Raw genomic sequence first — 20,916 nt, 5'->3', positions numbered from 1 at the left:
CATGTAGCATCTTACACACATGTAGCACCTTACACACATGTAGCACCTTACACACACATGTATCACCTTACACACACATGTAGCACCTTACACACACATGTAGCACCGTTACACAAATGTAGCACCTTACACACCACATGTAGCACCTTACACACATGTAGCACCTTACACACACATGTAGCACCTTACACACACATGTAGCACCATACACACATGTAGCATGTTACACACACATGTAGCACCTTACACACACATGTAGCACCTTACACACATGTAGCACCTTACACACACATGTAGCACCTTACACACACATGTAGCACCTTACTCACACATGTAACACCTTACACACACATGTAACACCTTACACACATATGCAGCACCTTACACACACATGTAGCACCTTACACACACATGTAGCACCTTACACACATATGTAGCACCTTACACACATATGTAGCACCTTACACACATGAAGCACCTTGCTCCTATATGTAGCACCTTACACATGTCACACCTTACACACATGTAGCACCTTGCTCCTATATGTAGCACCTTACACACACATGTAGAACCTTACACAGATGTAGCACCTTGCTCCTATACGTAGCACCTTACTCACACATGTAACACCTTACACACATGTAGCACCTTGCTCCTCACATGTCTCCTATATGTAGCACCTTAATCACACATGTAGCACCTCACTCCTATATGTAGCACCTTACACAAACATGTAGCAGCTTACACACACATGTAGCACCTACACACATGTAGCACCTTACACACACATGTAGCACCTTACACACATGTAGCACCTTACACACACATGTAGCACCTTACACACACATGTAGCACCTTACACACACATGTAGCACCTTACACACACATGTAGCACCTTACTTCCATATGCAGCACCTTGCTCCCATAAGTAGCACCTTACTTCAATATGTAGCACCTTACACACACATGTAGCACGCATCCACCGTGTGTGTAGCATGTTGTACACACATCAGTTCATAACACCTCCAATATACACATCCACCTGACGTATGTGTAGCACGTAAACACATCAATATATAGCACATCAAAAGCACATGTGTGGCACCTCTAACACAAATGGACCCGTGAAGATCCGGGGTAGAATAGGTCTTCAGTAACCCATGTGCTTGCCATAAAAAGGCGACTATCTTGTCGTAAGAGGCGACTAACGGGATCGGGTGGTCAGTTTGGCTGACTTGGTTGACAAATGTCATCGGTTCCCAATTGCGCAGATCGATGCTCATGCTGTTGATCACTGGATTGTCTGGTCCAGACTCGATTATTTACAGACCGCCGCCATATAGCTGGAATATTGCTGAGTGCGGCGTAAAACTAAACTCACTCACTCACTCTAACACAAATGCAGGATTTCATCATTGTTTTGTCTGACTGAGATGTGTGTGCGCATGTGTTCATACATATGTGTGTATGTACCTACCTTCTCAGGGTGTGTGTACAGTAGGTGTTCATCCTCGGTGTGCGGGGCTGTGAAGGGATGGTGGGCAGACTCAACTCCCTCTGCAACATGAAGCCACCAAGATTGTACTGATCATCAACTGACAAGATTATACATTACCATCCAGAATCATCGCCTCTCATACTTTAAAGTAGACTTTATGACTGCAGCCGCACTACAACCATCAACATGCATAGTTACCTAGCTAGCTATCTAGCCTAGCCTACTACCTATCCCTCCTGCAATGCTAAAGCTCTTCGTGAAGCAAGTCTAGATTTCCTCACTTTTCTTGCAGATGGTAACAGAACCACTTTAGGGGTTGGGTCCCTGAATCTCCCATCTCACTTTGGCTCCTTCTTGATTTAATGGGATTACTGTTACTATCAAAGTTATGTACATTCAGAGATGTTAGGCTAGGCTCTATGCCATATATGACACTTCTTGCACAGCATTCATTGATACCACCCGTCACATGACGCTCATTATAAACATGGCACTCATCATGATTGTGATTACACGGAACTCAAGATTACACAACACTCTCAACCCAACTCTCTACCTTGCCCATCTTCTCTTGGCAGAAACAAAGGAAAGTCCTCCACCCACAGGAAGTGGAATCCAGAACCAGACCTAACCGTCACACCTGTACAGAAGAGATGGATGTAATCAACACTCCTGCAGATGGAATATGAAATGCAACGGACACACCTGCAGAGACATATGGAAACTAGTGGACACACATGCACAGGGATATGGAATCTAGTGAACATACTTGCACAGGGTTATAGAATCTAGTGGACACACCTGCACATGGATATGGAAGCTATTGGACACACCTGCACTGGGATATGAAATCTACTGGAAACACCTGCACAGGGATATGGAATCTAATGGACACACCTGCACAGGGATATGGAATCTAGTGGACACATCTGCACAGGCATCTAGTGGACACATGTAGTGGACACACCACACCTGCACAGGGATATGGAATCTACTGGACACACCTGCACAGGCATACGGAATGTAGTGGACACACCTGCACGGGATATGGTATCTAGTGGACACACCTGCACAGGGATATGGAATCTAGTGGACACACCTGCACAGGGATATGGAATATAATGAACACACCTGCACAGGGAATAAGGAATGTAATCAACACATCTGAACAGGGTTTATGGGATGCAATGGACATACCTGTAGTGGGAATATGGAATGTAATAGACACACCTGCACCCATTAAAAGACACTGAGCTTGCCAGAGCCCAGCAATGTTACAAGTATTATCTTTTTACCATAGGGACATACTAGTATTACTAAGTTAGGCATTGAACCACGAACAATATCTCCACTAGAACATGCAGTCTAATCCCAATCACAAAAAGCAAAAAGGTAAACAAAATTCCAGTATGTATCTGAAAAGGGTTCACTGGTTTTTTACTAACCTGTTATAATTACATAGTTGCCATGTATATGGGTTATGGAAACTCTTCCTATATATTTGTATCCATTAATAAAGATGAGAAATGGTGACATATCAGGGAACATTACAGCTGCGTGGAATATTGTGTAACTTGCATCATTTACTACTTACATCAATAAAAAGTTGAAATTCCCTTCAGTGCCCCAACTGATGTAGTATCAATTGACAACACCGCCCTCCTCTCCACATGTTGTTAATTAGCCTCATTACACACAGCTAATTGTTCTTTTGACCCTGGCCTTATCTGAGGCGGATGTGGAGGGCAGTGATAACACCCAGTATCTCTCTGACCAGGGCCAGTACATACACAGGGTATAACCCAGGAATGTCCCGGGGAGACTTGAACACTAATATTAGCCTCATATCATCACACAATAGTTATGTTTTGGTGGGTCACACACCTTGGTACAGAATCAAGAATACCAAACTATTTGTGAGTCACAACGTCTCCCTTTGTGTTGTAACTATCTTCACTCGGTATGACCTCCATCTCTGAAGGAAACTCATTACACAGACAACAGTACCATGTCTGGTAACCATGGACACTGCAGATACTGTACAATACTGATGATACTGACGGATTAACATAAAGATTTTGGTTTGGTTTGGTTAGTTGTTTTATGCCGCACTCAGCAATATTCCAGCTATATGATGGCTACCTGTAAATAATCGAGTCTGGATCAGACAATCCAGTGATCAACAGCATGAGCATCAATCTACACAATTGGGATACAATGACATGTGTCAACCAAGTCAGCGAGCCTGACCACCCAATCCTGTTAGTCGCCTCTTACGACAAGCATGGGTTACTGAAGATCAATTCTAACCCAGATCTTCACGGGTTTTAACATAAAGTAACATCTACTGAATGTACAAAGCAGAGTAAAGACAAGCGCCACCCTAGTGAGCAGATTATGCAGTATTCTGTTGTACAAGTATCTGTTACCTCTTGCTTCCAGTGACTCTGCACACATCAGTCTGGCACGGCCCAGATAGGTCAGCTGGAGGAAGAACCAACAACTATGTTAATACTGATCCTACTTTCCTGTTTCCTCACTAAGCATCACCGCAAGTTTAGCAATGTTGTATCTGAGATTGTTTACCTAAATATACGACCGCCTCCATGGTGTAGTGGTTTGAGCGTCCGCCTGGAGAGCGGAAGGTCGCGGGTTTGATCCCCGACCGTGTCATACCAAAACACGTGAAAATATGGTACTTGTTGGTCCCTCAAGCAGCCTGGCGTTCGGCATTAATGGGTACAACAAGGACTGGTCGGCTCAGTGTCAGTATAATGTGTCTGAGTGGGGTATTCATGCTTCACTGCGGCATGGTATCTCAATGAGCTAGCACTATAAAACCAGCTTAAGTCTGGGCTAGTACAAGCAGCCGCACCTACACATACACATGCATGCACGTCGTCATATGAGCGGAGTATTCTCAAGCACAACGTTAAACCCAATTTCACCTCACCTAAATATACACTAACAACTCACCAATGCATGGTTTTCTATGTATCGTATTTTCCCTGAATAAACACACACAATTAATCACTTTGTGTATTCTAATGGTGTTTGAAAACGGTATAAGTATCCATACCAAAATGTTGCTATTATACAATAAAGAAGTTGTTCATTTCCTCATCACTTCATACAGTGTCATTCTACCTTTAATTACAACCACTGAAAATAAGCAGAAAGACAAATTCTGGCTTGTAAAATCTGAAGATTTGTAAAATTTTACATGACATCTTTTCTTTAGGTAACACAGATATTAAGTAACAACTAACCACTTGCTTGACAACAGTATAGGAATCTATACGGACAAATCGCATCATAATATAAAAAAGAAGTTGTTATCTGTAAGGTATCACACCTTTTCTTATTATTCATCAACTTCTAAACTGCCAGTCAAACAGATTAACTAACCACATGGTCTGTTTCCCCTGTTACCATGACGACAATGTCATTAGGCTGCACATTCAGTCTGTCTGAGATGGATTGCTTCACATCCTCAGTCAGAGACTTGGCCACACCCCCTTGCCATGTGCTCTCTTCCTGGATCTTCACAGTCATGACATTCTGTAACAAACATTCACTATGTTACCATGACAACTAAAATATCAGATATTCTGATCTAGAAGTCCCTGTGATGGTTCTTTACAGTCACACCATACTGAAACAAACATAGTCTATGCTACCATGAAACTCAGATATTCTGACTGCAAAGTCCCTTCCATAATCCCAACAGTTATAACATACTGTAACCAGGGATACTCTACAACAGGGATAGGTCACTCGCTTTCTTTCTTTACCATTTGTACATATTAACGTGTGCCTCGTCATGCTCCAACGCACACAGTGACTTGGTTCAGTCCCAGCGCAACTTCGGCTGCGTTTAACAGTACTTCAGCCAGTGTATTGTATCAGTCGGAATTTTACAATTAATGAATGAATGAATTAAGAGCAAGAATTATATGAGAATGAATGAAAGAAATAAAGAAAAAGAACAAAAGAAAGAAATACATATGTGAATGAATGAAAGAATAAATGATACACCACGGCCATCCCTCCCCAAACATGTTAAAGAACGCAAAACTATCGGTAGAACACATGTGCTAACATCAGCTGTCCTTTTTTTTTAAAATCTACTTTGAGACATTTTTTCACATTAGTAACTAATTCAGATATCTTATTGCATGTGTGGAATGGCATGGGCATTGACAGAATGTTAACTGACACTGTCACAGACCCCTCAAAAACAGAAAGTTTAGAACTATCACAAAGCGTTGTAAACACCTTTCCAGTTTTGTCACATACTAAGATCAACAAGAAAGAAAGAAGTTTTAGAACTATAGCACTCAAGCATCACAAGCATCAATGGCGTATCAGAACAGATCGGGATATGTCATATTTTTCACACACCTCAAATACACCCTAACAAATTTTTTTAAAATTATAAAACTATCACTATTACTTGCAAACACCTTTCACCTGATGGTATATTCCCCTCATAAAATTAAAGGTGTAGGTATCATCAGATATTCTGATCTAGAATATCACACCCAGCCATAGATCTTCACAGTAATACTATACTGTAACAATACATTCTCTATGACAACTAAATCATCAGATATTCTGATCTGAGAATATCACACCCAGCCATAGATCTTCACAGTAATACTATACTGTAAGAAACATTCTCTATGACAACTAAATCATCAGATATTCTGATCTAGAATATCACACCCAGCCATAGATCTTCACAGTAATACTATACTGTAACAAACATTCTCTATGACAACTAAATCATCAGATATTCTGATCTAGAATATCACACCCAGCCATAGATCTTCACAGTAATACTATACTGTAACACACATTCTCTATGACAACTAAATCATTAGATATTCTGATCTAGAAGTAACTGCGATGGATCTTCACAGTCATGAATATGACTGCCAAGTCACTAAGAAGATACAGAGCAAGATAAGGTTATTGGAAGGTAGTAAAATAGCCAAATGTCTCATCAGCAAATGTATGACAAGTTATATATGTATTAAAGCGACAGCTATACTCTGGTTTAAACACAAAGAATGTAGAAGTATAACCTACACTAAGTCAGAAATGTTTATCAACTGAAGAGGTTATCTGATACTGACAGTACAGATGTTGGTCAGTGTTGAGACTAGGGTGTGGAGTGTGTAACAAGCACCACCTCACTCTGATGGCTGAACCCAGGCAGGGAGGAGGGATCCTATTACCCAGCGGGAGGGTGTTCATTTTCCTCCAGTGACACAGGATCCCCCATATCAGCTTGCGAGTAGGAGGAGGCTGTACTATCTCCCCCCCCCCCCCAAGGTGCAGTGCTAGCAATGGTGGGTAACCCTTAGACTAACGCTTAGTCTGTGAGTATATATAATTTTGATAGCAGCAAACAAACCATATTAAATTGAAAAGGAGCTCCAGGGAGACCAGAGATACAGAACCTGAGGATATCTAGACTTGCTTCACTTAGGGTTTCAGCATTGCAGGGAGGTCTGGGAAGTAGGGAAAATAATGTGGTTCAGGGACTGTGAGACAGACTAAGTAACCCTAAGTGGCTCTAGACTTGTTGAACTGTACTTTAACAAAAACAGAACAGGTGACACTGCTTCACATACAGTTCATTTGATATCATTTGACAACGACGAATTGAACACAAAATCTAATAATTGCAACAAAAGCAAATTTTGCACAGTCACATGAAATCTACAGACCAACTCTGATGATTTGTCTCATAATTGGACACCCGAATTAAAAAGTTGTTTAACAAACGATCATTATTTTGTTGTCACTTTTCGCTATTTTTTCTGAGGGGGGACAACTTGCTGGTAGAACAGCAGAGTTGGTCTGCCGATTTCATGTGACTGTGCAAAATTTGGTTTTGTTGCAATGATTTTGTGAAATCAAACGGACTGTAACTTACACTGATTCACTTAATAAGGCCAGACCAATTTTATTTCTTGTTTTACGGATTTTTGTCCTCAGAAAACCTAAAGGAAGGAAGGAAAAAAAATAAAAATGAAATCACCAGTCAAGGTAATATTCCTTCTAAATACTCAAAGTATTTTACTTTAGCAATTTATGAAGTGTATATGGGGTAAAAAACAATCTAAAAACAAAATTTCTTGTAAGTTTACATTTTTGGCCAATAAAAACATTAGGAATATATTTTTTGAGGGGGAAACTTAATTTTTATTTTTTTTTCTGATTCTTGAAAAAATACGACAGCCGGATCCGTAAAACAAGAAATAAAATTGGTCTGGCCTAAACACAGAATACAAGACATTTTGTTACCAGATTCTAAGTGAGACTACAGTATTGTGCATGTCATGTCATTAAGGTTTCATGGTGCTATGATGTCATGGTGAAAGGATGTCTTGGAACAAGGTCATGGAAAGTCAGCATATACAATCATGACATTGTGAATGGACTGTGGAAAATCAATTACTAATTGAACATGTTTTTTCCAGCCTTTGCCATGATGAGGTTATATATTTTCATCACTTCACCAAATTGAAAAATGAAACAAACCACCCTTAAATAACAGCTGAAAACATTTCTTAATAATGAAATGATAGACAAAGAGAAGGATTCTCCATCTGCCGGTATTTCACTGTGTGCCACTTCAGCTAACCAAACATCAATGTACAATAAGAAGCAAATCTGGACTGATTATAGACAGAACACCTATGGAAAATTCCCGTCTACTGGAGAGAGAACTGACAGCGGGACGTGTATACCTAACAAAAACATGTGTTCCAGCATCTAATAACTATCACAATTGACTGGCTGGTTGGGAGGTCATATCTGTGTCATCAGAGGTGATATCAGGCGCAGTCGTGGAGCCAGTCAGCCAGTCACAACCTGCCAGTGCTCCACGAGCCAGGGGGAGGCGGTCCACATACAACACACACACATACACATGCACTTACAGACGGACAGGATCCCAGGACAGACACTCACAGGTAGGACCTAACCTACTTCTTTACCTTTTTAAGAAATACACACCGAAGACATGTTTCCATATATACTCTTCTGGTGGTCAAACCACCCATGAGATGTCTACATCTGTACCCTTCTTGTAGTAACACCACCCATCACATGTCTACATTTGTACCCTTCTTGTAGTAACACCACCCATCACATGTCTACATCTGTACCCTTCTTGTACTAACACCACCCATCACATGTCTACATCTGTACCCTTCTTGTAGTAACACCACCCATCACATGTCTACATTTGTACCCTTCTTGTAGTAACACCACCCATCACATGTCTACATCTGTACCCTTCTTTTTTGTACTAACACAACCCATAACATGTCTACATCTGTACCCTTCTTGTAGTAACACCACCTATCACATGTCTACATCTGTACCCTTCTTGTAGTAACACCACCCATCACATGTCTACATCTGTACCCTTCTTGTACTAACACCACCCATCACATGTCTACATCTGTACCCTTCTTCTGTACCATCACATGTCTACATCTGTACCCTTCTTGTAGTAACACCACCCATCACATGTCTACATCTGTACCCTTCTTGTAGTAACACCACCCATCACATGTCTACATCTGTACCCTTCTTGTAGTAACACCACCCATCACATGTCTACATCTGTACCCTTCTTGTAGTAACACCACCCATCACTACATCTGTACCCTTCTTGTGTCTACATCTGTACCCTTCTTGTAGTAACACCACCCATCACATGTCTACATCTGTACCCTTCTTGTAGTAACACCACCCATCACATGTCTACATCTGTACCCTTCTTGTAGTAACACCACCCATCACATGTCTACATCTGTACCCTTCTTGTACATAACACCTTTGTACTAACACCATCACACTACATCTGTATCCTTCTTGTAGTAACACCACCTCATCACATGTCTACATCTGTCCCTACATTGTAGTAACACTACCCATCACATGTCTACATCTGTACCCTTCTTGTAGTAACACCACCCATCACATGTCTACATCTGTACCCTTCTTGTAGTAACACTACCATCACATGTCTACATCTGTACCCTTCTTGTAGTAACACCACCCATCACATGTCTACATCTGTACCCCTTCACATGTAACACCACCTGTGTCCCATCTGTTTTCTTGTAGTAACACACCATCACATGTCTACATGTCCTTCTTGTAGTAACATCCACCCATATATGTAACACCATCTGTACCCTTCTTCTTGTAGTAACACCACCCATCACATGTCTACATCTGTACCCTTCTTGTAGTAACACCACCCATCACATGTCTACATCTGTACCCTTCTTGTACACTGTATCACATGTCTACATCTGTACCCTTCTTGTAGTAACACCACCCATCACATGTCTACATCTGTACCCTTCTTGTAGTAACACCACCCATCACATGTCTACATCTGTACCCTTCTTGTAGTAACACTCACATGTCTACATCTGTATCCTTCTTGTCACATCATGTCTACATCTGTACCCCTTCTTGTAGTAACACCACCCATCACATGTCTACATCTGTACCCTTCTTGTTGTATGTCTACATCTGTACACCACCCATCACATGTCTACATCTGTACCCTTCTTGTAGTAACACCACCCATCACATGTCTACATCTGTACCCTTCTTGTACTAACAACACCACCTTCTTGTAGTAACACTGTCTACATCTGTACCCTTCTTGTAGTAACACCACCCATCACATGTCTACATCTGTACCCTTCTTGTAGTAACACCACCCATCACATGTCTACATCTGTACCTTCTTGTAGTAACACCACCCATCACATGTCTACATCTGTACCCTTCTTGTAGTAACCACCCACCACCCTATCTGTACCTTCTTGTAGTAACATCCATCACATGTCTACATCTGTACCCTTCTTGTAGTAACACCACCCATCACATGTCTACATCTGTACCCTTCTTGTAGTAACACCACCCATCACATGTCTACATCTGTACCCTTCTTGTAGTAACACCACCCATCACATGTCTACATCTGTACCCTTCTTGTAGTAACACTACCCATCACATGTCTACATCTGTACCCTTCTTGTAGTAACACCACCCATCACATGTCTACATCTGTACCCTTCTTGTAGTAACACCACCCATCACATGTCTACATCTGTACCCTTCTTGTAGTAACACCACCCATCACATGTCTACATCTGTACCCTTCTTGTAGTAACACCACCCATCACATGTCTACATCTGTACCCTTCTTGTAGTAACACACCATCACATGTCTACATCTGTACCCTTCTTGTAGTAACACCACCATCACATGTCTACATCTGTCTACATCTGTACCCTTCTTGTAGTAACACCACCCATCACATGTCTTCTGTACCCTTCTTGTAGTAACACTACCCATCACCTGTCTACATCTGTACCCTTCTTGTACTAACACTACCCATCACATGTCTACATCTGTACCCTTCTTGTAGCAACACCACCTATCACATGTCTACATCTGTATACTTCTTGTAGTAACACCACCCATCACCTGCCTACATCTGTACCCTTCTTGTAGTCACACTACCCATCACCTGTTTACATCTGTACCCTTCTTGTACTAACACTACCCATCACATGTCTACATCTGTACCCTTATCTTGTAGTAACTGTTAAAATAACCACCCATCACATGGCTACATCTGTACCCTTCTTGTAGTCACACTACCCATCACATGGCTACATCTGTACCCTTCTTGTAGTAACACCACCCATCACATGTCTACATCTGTACCATTCTTGTAGTCACACTACCCATCACCTGTCTATATCTGTACCCTTCTTGTACTAACACTACGCATCACATGTCTACATCTGTACCCTTCTTGTAGTAACATCACCCATCACCTGTCTACATCTGTACCCTTATCTTGTAGTAACTGTTAAAATAACCACCCATGACCTGTCTACATCTGTACCCTTATCTTGTAGTAACTGTTAAAATAACCACCTATCACCTGTCTAGATCTGTACCCTTCTTGTGGCAAGATTCCTGCACACCCTATTCACTCCTACCCCCTGCAAATATATTGACCCCACATTAGAACACAGCTTAATACATGTGGTTTGTGTTACCTCTGTCAACTCCTCCACAGACGAGTCATCAGTACATCAGTCCAGGTCAAACACAAGCACATGTCACTAATTGTCTCCACAGATCTGTCTCCCAACAGCCATCCCAGTAACATTCATTTCTACACTATCATACACTCTTCCATATTAAGCTCTAGGTTAGAATTGATCAAATAATTGCTAGAGTCTGAAAAGGGGATGAAATTGATATGTGGTTGATTGTGTTTTACAAAGTATAACCTTTAGATCGGTACAAGAGATTATTTGAGTGAATGAGTGAGTCTTTCCTCCAAAAAAGTTAGCACTTCATTGAAAAATGTAGGCAGATCTGTATTGTGGATGTTATGGATGACCTCACTAAAATATTTTTAAAAATACTTTTTCATAAACAGTGTGCAAAATTTATGCTGGTTTTGTGGTCCCTGGCTAGTAAAAAATCATCAGGACCACTAAATAATAAGTTTGCAGTGGTGCTGGTGGCCAGTGAATTTTGTAGTGATTGTTAAGTAAATCTACAAATGTTATTTTGGACCAGTGAAGTACAGACAGGACCACTAATTATTGTCCACTCACTGGTCCTGTGGTCTAGTGGGAAATTTTGAAAGGTTTCTTGAATCCCTGCATAAATGAATGAGTGCGTGAGTTTAGTTTTACGCCACACTCAGCAATATTCCAGCTATATGGAGGTGGTCTGTAAATAATCAAGTCTGGACCAAACAATCTTGTGATCAACAGCATGAGCATCGATCTACAGAATTGGGAACCGATGACATGTGTCAACCAAGTCAGCGAGCATGACCACCCAATCCCGTTAGTCACCTCTTACGACAAGCATTTGTTCCTGAAGATCAATTCTAACCCGGATCTTCATGGGTCCATAAATGAATGAAGTTATCACTATAATATTATCTGGTTCTATATAATGAATTGTATTTATGTATGCATGGTTTCTAACTTACTCCTTTCAGTTTTCATGGAAGCGCAATACACAACAAAGAGAGTGTCATCCTACCATAAATATCACTTATGACATGGTTACACACTTGATGAATAATCTGTAATTTATCTATGGATGAATAACCAGTTATTCTTTCATGTAAATTTAGCAACTGTAAAATGTGTTGACAACACAAAGATCATATATCTTGGCAAAATGATGGCAAATAGGCCCAGTACATAAAATACCCTGAGAAGTGATCTCAAATAGATCACAGATACCAGGCCCATTGACAGTACATAATGCGATTAGGCAAAATAACTGTCTTGGTCTTGGGTATTGCTCTGAATTTCCTGTTCCTGTTTTTGTTACAGATTCATCCAGTGACCATGGAGACCAACATCTTGGTCCGTCTTGTGATGTTGGTCAGCATCCTGCAGTTCCCCTGCAGTCAAGCTGAGTGTCCTAGTGTCTGCATCTGTAACAACACCCTCACAAGCATCCAGTGTGTGGATCAGGGTCTGTTCCGCCTGCCTGCACTGCCAAAGATGGTGCAGCATCTCAATGTGTCCAACATCTACCTAGGCCCCATCCTCACCCCCTTATTCAACTCATTCTCTAGGCTCACTCATCTCGACCTCTCCAGCAATCTTATCTCCTTCATCAACAACAACACATTCAGCAGCCTTGATACCCTCACCCACCTAGACCTCAGCAACAACAACCTAAAAGTGTTGGCAGATGATGTGTTTCGGGGCCTACATCGGCTACAGGTGCTTCGTCTCAACAACAATGGCATTGACAACTTTTATGGTGCCTTCTACCGTGATATGCCTAACCTAAGAGAGCTCTACCTCAGCAGGAATAACTTCTTCCATCTGAAGCTTGGTTTGAGATTCCAGGTACTCAACCAACTGCAGGTGCTTGATCTCTCTCACAATGACTTTGCTGATGTTACAAATGATGCGTTTGATAATGTTCACAGTTGGACAAATACTGTGAAAAGAAAACTCAGCTTGTCTCACTGTCAGATCACATCTATTGAGAATGGAACTTTTGTACAATTCCGAGGACTGTATGACCTTGACCTATCAGGGGTGACCACACTGACCTCTGACAACATCTCTATCATCATGGAGGACCTCAAACACTTGAACACAAAGCGACTGAATCTAGGATCAATGAACCTTGCCAACATCGACACAATCTTCACCAGCTCAGCCAAACTGTCCCTACACTACCTTAACCTCTCACACAACAAACTACAGAACATATCAGCCACAGCCTTTGCCAACATAGGTTCACTTCAACACCTAGACATCAGTCACAACAACATCAAGGTATTGCAGCCCTCCTTCACAAAACTTAACAACCTAAAGATTCTGGACATTTCTCACAATGAACTCAAGTCCTTTGACGGACCTGCAGTGGCCAAGCTTACCAGCCTGGAGACTCTGATAGCCAGCCATAATAGGTTTGATGAAAGATCACAACTAAAGCTCAACCCTTTGCAGCAGCTCAAAGTCCTTGATCTCAGCTTCAACACCCTTGATGATCTTATAACCACTGGGAATACGGTCAAACTAGAAGAACTGATCTTGGCAGGTAATAACATCTCCAGCTTGGACATGATACCACAGGCTGATAACCTTCGGGTCCTGGATGTCAGCCAGAACAAGATCACTGTCCTCGGACCCTACATATTCTCATCAGCTGTCAAATTAGAGAAGGTGGATTTCAGTGGGAACCAGATCTCAGTGATTGATCACATGGTGTTCCTCCCCAACACATCCCATCCCTACATCATTGATCTGTCCGGAAATAAGCTGACCACTCTTTGGTTTGGCGGATGGTCAAGAGCCCAGGTTCTTGATCTCTCCGAGAATCTCATATCTGAGGTTGACTTCAATGCCTTCCAGGGTATGAGTGATCTGGAAGTGTTGGATCTGTCTTCTAATGTCATCACAGGTTTCCATGACAACACCTTCAGAGACTTACTGAATCTGCACACTCTGATTGTGTCCAACAACTCACTGGAAACCCACTTTCACCAACAGAAATTCAAATATACTTTCAGTAGTCTTGATTCTCTGAAGACAGTTGACCTGAGTTCGAACAGCATCACACACATGGAAGCAAGCACCTTTGACAAGAATCATGCACTGGTCAACATATCTCTTGCTAGGAACAAACTTCCAACTATTTCTCCATTTGTGTTCAAAGACATGACAAATTTGCAACACCTTGGCTTATCTGGCAATCCATTCCTCTGTGACTGTGGCCTGCTACCTCTAGTTTCCTGGCTGACTGAAGTTGATTCAGACATTTATGGGAAGTCCCGCTTTGAGTGTGCATCTCCTCACAGCAGAAGAGGGATGAGCATATTTGAATACCAGGTGACTTTCCTTGAGTGTAACGAAGGCCTCCTCAACTTCATTGTGTTTGGCTCCCTGGGATTGTTGATGATCTTTGTCGGAGCTGTGGGGACCATTGTGTGTCGGTCATACCAGAAGTGGAGAGTGATGATGATATCAAAGACAAGTGAAGAGAAGATAAAGGAAGGCATCAAGGTGAACCATGCGAGGAAAGCTAAGAAGGAAATGCCAGTTGAGATACTGGATGAACTTGACCACCATCTCAAGATGAAGTTGTGGAGTAGCAAACACAACGGTCTCAGCCATGTGCCAAATGGTGTTTTGAAACATGCCAACACTGAAGTGCCCCAGTATCACAAGGTGAAGGAATCTCAGGATAGAGGGAGAAAAGAAAAAAAACAGTCTTCAAAGTCAAGGTCAAGGTCAAGGTCAAAGTCCCAAGAGAGAAAGACCTCCAAATCTCGGTCCAAAAGTCATGACAGGAGCAAATCCCACAGCAAGACTGACAAGAAAACCAAGGAGGAACGAGAGCGGCTTCGACGCTACGAAAAGCAGTTGCTGTATACGCTGGCTAGGTACAGGCCTACCAGTCGGTGGGATTCTGAGGGGAGGGACAGGTGGGCAACACTTGCACACACAGACCTGGGAAACAGGAGAGACTATGACCCCCAGAGAGCAGACAGGTTCTACACCATGCCCTCACACAGACGTCAGACCCTGCAAGATGAAAGGCAGCTTCACCAGCCCTCTCATCGACGTCCCCAACAGACTCTGCTGAGTGACTGGGAGCTAGGTCGAAGTGAGTATAGTCAGATCAACCGACAAGGCAGACTTGCGCCATCTCACAGGAGACCAGCTAAACCTAGACACTATGCACATGAGGAATCTGGCATGAGGAGATTGCCTCCATCACAAGGATACGACATTGTGCGAGTTGGTCTGAGGGACGAGGAAGACAGGCACTACCGGAGGCAGTCACAGAGGCTACTTGACAAGTACAACTCTGAACCCTATGTCCACTACATGAAGGACACAAAACAACAGAACGAATATCAGTTTCAGAAACATAACTATCAAACTGAACAGAGGTCAAGGGGAGATAAGCGTGGGTATGACGTAATGACGCTGGAGAAGGCCGATGCTGCTGCAGGTCTTAGGCAGCCTCGAGGCACCGAACGAGAATATGTTGAGCTGCCATTCCCCGACAACCGAGGCAGGCCAAGACATGAGGAAATCATCACTGGCCCACAGAGGAGCAAGAGCTATGGTGACATTGATTTCCACTCGAAGAAGAGGAGATTTGAGCATGATACAGATGATGAACAGAGGGACCAGGAAAGAGGCCTTTCCCAGCAAAGGAGGGACACTCAGGAACTTACTGATGTTAGACTGAGTGCTCACTACAGATCTGAGCCTGCCATTAGTGAAGTGAAAGCTGAAGTTCATCAGGAAGACCTGAGGAGAACCCCCGAGCCTGATTATCCAGCTGACAATCCCAAGTTGTCCGACTGGGTTTGACACGGCAGACTCCACATAATATCCTGACCAGCCAGACATCCTCAAGTTACACATATATTATATGTGACAACAGAGACTTGATAGACATATATGGTGGGACAACATGGACTTGTTTGGAATGTTGGATTTGTCAGGTTGAAACTGTACCTGTGTAAATGAATGCTGTGATTGTAATAAGTGCAAATAGTGAGTGTACCTGGAAACCATTAGCATTAACCATCGTATGACTGTACAGGTACAATCTGTACACATACAATCAATGGTCTATTGACATTCATTGGTCTAACACCATGTGATATTATATATATACAATGCATGCAATACTTGTGATATCAGATAAACAATGCATGCAATACACAATACATTCAATATCAGATACACCCAAAGCAGTCAATTCATCCCAATAAGAAAGAAGAGATCAGCAGATCTAATGGTAATGTGGAGATATTAGTCCTTCAGTGAGTGAGGGATGTGGGTGGATGATATGTGGAGGTGTGGGGGGATGACATGTGGAGGTGTGGGGGATGATATGTGGAGGTGTGGGGGGTGATATGTGGAGATGTGAGGGATGATATGTGGGGGTGTGGGGATATGGGGGTGTGTGGGGGATGATATTAGGGGGTGTGGGGAATGATATGTGGGATCTGGGGGATGATATGTGGGGGATATGTGGGGTGTGGGGGATGATATGTGGAGGTGTGGGGGATGATATGTGGGGTGTGGGGGATGATATGTGGGGTGTGGGGAATGATATGTGTGGGATGTGGGGGATGATATATGTGGGGATGATATGTGGAGGGTGTGGGGGATGATATGTGAGGTGTGGGGGATGATGATATGTGGGGTGTGTGGGGATGATATGTGGGGTGTGGGGAATGATATGTGGGGTGTGGGATGATATGTGGTGGTGTGGGGTGTGGGGGATGATATGTGGGGTGTGGGGGATGATATGTGGGGTGTGGGGAATGATATGTGGGATGTGGGGATGATATGTGGGGGATGATATGTGGGGTGTGGGGGATGATATGTGGGGTGTGGGGAATGATATGTGGGGTGTGGGGGATGATATGTGGGGGATGATATGTGGGGATGATATGTGGAGGTGTGGGGGTGATATGTGGTGTGGGGGAATGATATGTGGGTGTGGGGGATGATATGTGGGGTGTGGGTGATATGTGATGTGGATGATATGTGGAGGTGTGGGGGATGATATGTGGGGGTGTGGGGATGATATGTAGGGTTGTGGGGATGATATGTGGAGGTGTGGGGGATGATATGTGGGGTGGGGGATGATATGTGGAGGTGTAGGGGATGATATGTGGGGGTGTGGGGGATGATATGTGGAGGTGTGGGGATGATATGTGGGGAGTGTGGGGATGATATGTGGGTGTGGGGGATGATATGTGGGGGGGTGTGGGGGATGATATGTGGGGTGTGGGGGATGATATGTAGGGGGGTGTGGGGGATGATATGTGGGGTATTAGGGGGGGGATGATATGTGGGAGGTGGGGGATGATATGTGGAGATGGGGGAATGATATGTGGAGGTGTGGGGTGATATGCATGGGTGTGGGGGGATGATATGTGGAGGTGGGGGATGATATGTGGGGTGTGGGGAGGATATGTGGGGGTGTGGTGGATGATATGTAGAGCTGTGGGGGATGATATGTTGGGGTGTGGGGGATGATATGTGGGTGGGGATGATATGTGGAGGTGTGGGGGATGATATGTGGGGTGTGGGGAGGATATGTGGGGTGTGGTGGATGATATGTTGGTGTGGGGGGGATGCTGCAAAGAGATGAGGGAGGTGCTGTATATATCTGCATGCTGTACATTGTTCTCTTAACCACTCCTGTAAAACACATATAGTATCTGGTAGCACTAGTAAACTGTAACATCCACTTGTGTTGTGTGTTCTCTACCACCATTATCATGATGAGTCTGGAGTGTCAGCTGTGGTGGCCGAATCGGTTAACAGCAGTGGACTGCTGCAGTCATTCTACTAAGACAGCTATCCAAGGTACTTGTTAGATTTAGAACATTATAACCACAGACTTCCAACAGAAATGGGTAGACGACAAATGTCCCCGATAAACAAAGGATTTGTTCATTATGTAACACACATGACTCACAGATGAGTGTTACCATGGTCAAATCTGTCATAATTTCATTTTAAATGGAAGAAATATGCACACTTTAACAACCGGTACTTTGATATATCTCATGTCATTCAATCATACTGACTGAGTTTGGTTTTACGCCGCTTTTAGCAATATTCCAGCAACATCACGGCGGGGGACACCAGAAAAGGGCTTCATACATTGTACCCATGTGGGGATTCGAACCCGGGTCTTCGGCGTGATGAGCCAACGCTTTAACCACTAGGCTACCCCACCACCCCCAATTCAATCATAAGCCTTAATGAATACATATAACCTAATGGAACAATGTCATGTAGCAGGAATTCTCAGTGATGTCTAGAACATAGTATTAGTAAGTATGTGTACACAATGAGTATGTGTACACAGTAAGTATGGTAATGTTAAGATAACATGACATAAACTGAGGGATTGGTCAGCTGCTTCAGTGACTTTCCACTGTACCCTTGGTTTACACTTTACACATGCTTTATTTCATTACTGAATATCTGTATCAGTCTCATCTGTTTGGTATGTATTGAATACTCCTATCTGAACCATGTTGTATCTTTAAACATTGAGATATCATCTACAATCCACAAGAATAATGCTGTTTTCAGGGACTTTCCTGGCATTTCTGTAACCTGTTATTGTGACCTCAGAATCTCAGCATCATGACTGTTAGTACAGATCAACATGTACAGGAAACTGGCTGAGAGTATGTTAGTATCTCCATCTTTACCATCTACTGGTGGTAAATGTAATGTCCTAGTCACATGTTAACAGACACCACACTGAATGTTAATCATAAATCTGTTGGGTGGAATTAAGAACACATTCTCACACAACCAGTATCCAAAGGCATTTTGTTCCATCATTTATACCATTTAAGACATTTATGACTGATATGGTTTACTGAAGATGTAAATAATGAAAGTAATGCAAGTGTTGATCCCCAACCTGAAACGTTTCCCATATTAACACTGAGCCTAAGATGGATCACCAAACACAACATAATTATTCAGAGATACAGGGGCAAAATACATTGGCATTTCTCACAAACTACCCCAAGCTATCACACTTCTTTGAAATAAAATTAAAGCAAGCACAGACCCATTATCATTCTTTACAAGATGAAGGTCAAGGCTGTTCTAATGAGACAGGTCAGGTTATCCAATCAAGGAAGTTCTAATGAGACAGGTCAGGTTATCCAATCAAGGAAGTTCTAATGAGACAGGTCAGGTTATCTAATCAAGGAAGTTCTAATGAGATGGCCAGGTTATCCAATCAAGGAAGTTTGAATGAGACAGGTCAGGTTATCCAATCAAGGAAGTTCTAATGAGACAGGCCAGGTTATCCAATCAAGGAAGTTTTAATGAGACAGGTCAGGTTATCCAATCAAGGAAGTTTTAATGAGTCAGGTCAGGTTATCCAATCAAGGATGTTCTAATGAGACAGGTCAGGTTATCCAATCAAGGAAGTTCTAATGAGACAGGTCAGGTTATCCAATCAAGGAAGTTCTAATGAGACAGGTCAGGTTATCCAATCAAGGATGTTCTAATGAGATGGCCAGGTTATCCAATCAAGGAAGTTCTAATGAGACAGGTCAGGTTATCCAATCAAGGAAGTTCTAATGAGACAGGCCAGGTTATCCAATCAAGGAGGAAGTTCTAATGAGACAGGTCAGGTTATCCAATCAAGGCTGTTCTAATGAGATGGCCAGGTTATCCAATCAAGGAAGTTCTAATGAGACAGGTCAGGTTATCCAATCAAGGAAGTTCTAATGAGACAGGTCAGGTTATCCAATCAAGGAAGTTCTAATGAGACAGGTCAGGTTATCCAATCAGGGAAGTTCTAATGAGATGGCCAGGTTATCCAATCAAGGAAGTTCTAATGAGACAGGTCAGGTTATCCAAACAAGGCTGTTCTAATGAGACAGGTCAGGTTATCCAATCAAGGAAGTTCTAATGAGACAGGTCAGGTTATCCAATCAAGGAAGTTCTAATGAGACAGGTCAGGTTATCCAATCAAGGAAGTTCTAATGAGACAGGCCAGGTTATCCAATCAAGGAAGTTCTAATGAGACAGGTCAGGTTATCCAATCAAGGAAGTTCTAATGAGACAGGTCAGGTTATCTAATCAAGGAAGTTCTAATGAGACAGGTCAGGTTATCCAATCAAGGCTGTTCTAATGAGATGGCCAGGTTATCCAATCAAGGAGGAAGTTCTAATGAGACAGGTCAGGTTATCCAATCAAGGCTGTTCTAATGAGATGGCCAGGTTATCCAATCAAGGAAGTTCTAATGAGACAGGTCAGGTTATCCAATCAAGGAA

The 20,916-nt window shown here is 42.6% G+C and overlaps 1 protein-coding gene across 1 annotated transcript in view; it reads right to left on the bottom strand.

The window, feature by feature from the left end:
- The window catches only part of LOC124257617 (aspartate--tRNA ligase, mitochondrial-like), a 39,545-nt gene that overhangs the window by 3,285 nt on the left and 15,344 nt on the right, over positions 1–20,916 (bottom strand). The window contains exons 12-15 of the mRNA XM_046691718.1: positions 4,907–5,059; positions 3,928–3,982; positions 2,055–2,138; positions 1,478–1,557 (exon numbers count right to left, since the gene is read on the bottom strand). Coding sequence (XP_046547674.1) covers positions 1,478–1,557; positions 2,055–2,138; positions 3,928–3,982; positions 4,907–5,059 — 372 coding nt within the window. The remainder of the gene's footprint in view (positions 1–1,477; positions 1,558–2,054; positions 2,139–3,927; positions 3,983–4,906; positions 5,060–20,916) is intronic.

This window comes from Haliotis rubra, unplaced genomic scaffold (genome assembly GCF_003918875.1).
Source record: "Haliotis rubra isolate DU_JTF1 unplaced genomic scaffold, ASM391887v1 Scf669, whole genome shotgun sequence".
NCBI lineage: Eukaryota > Metazoa > Mollusca > Gastropoda > Lepetellida > Haliotidae > Haliotis > Haliotis rubra.
The sequence above is the reverse complement of the archived record's forward strand: the minus strand, read 5'-3'. Positions and strand labels throughout refer to the sequence as shown.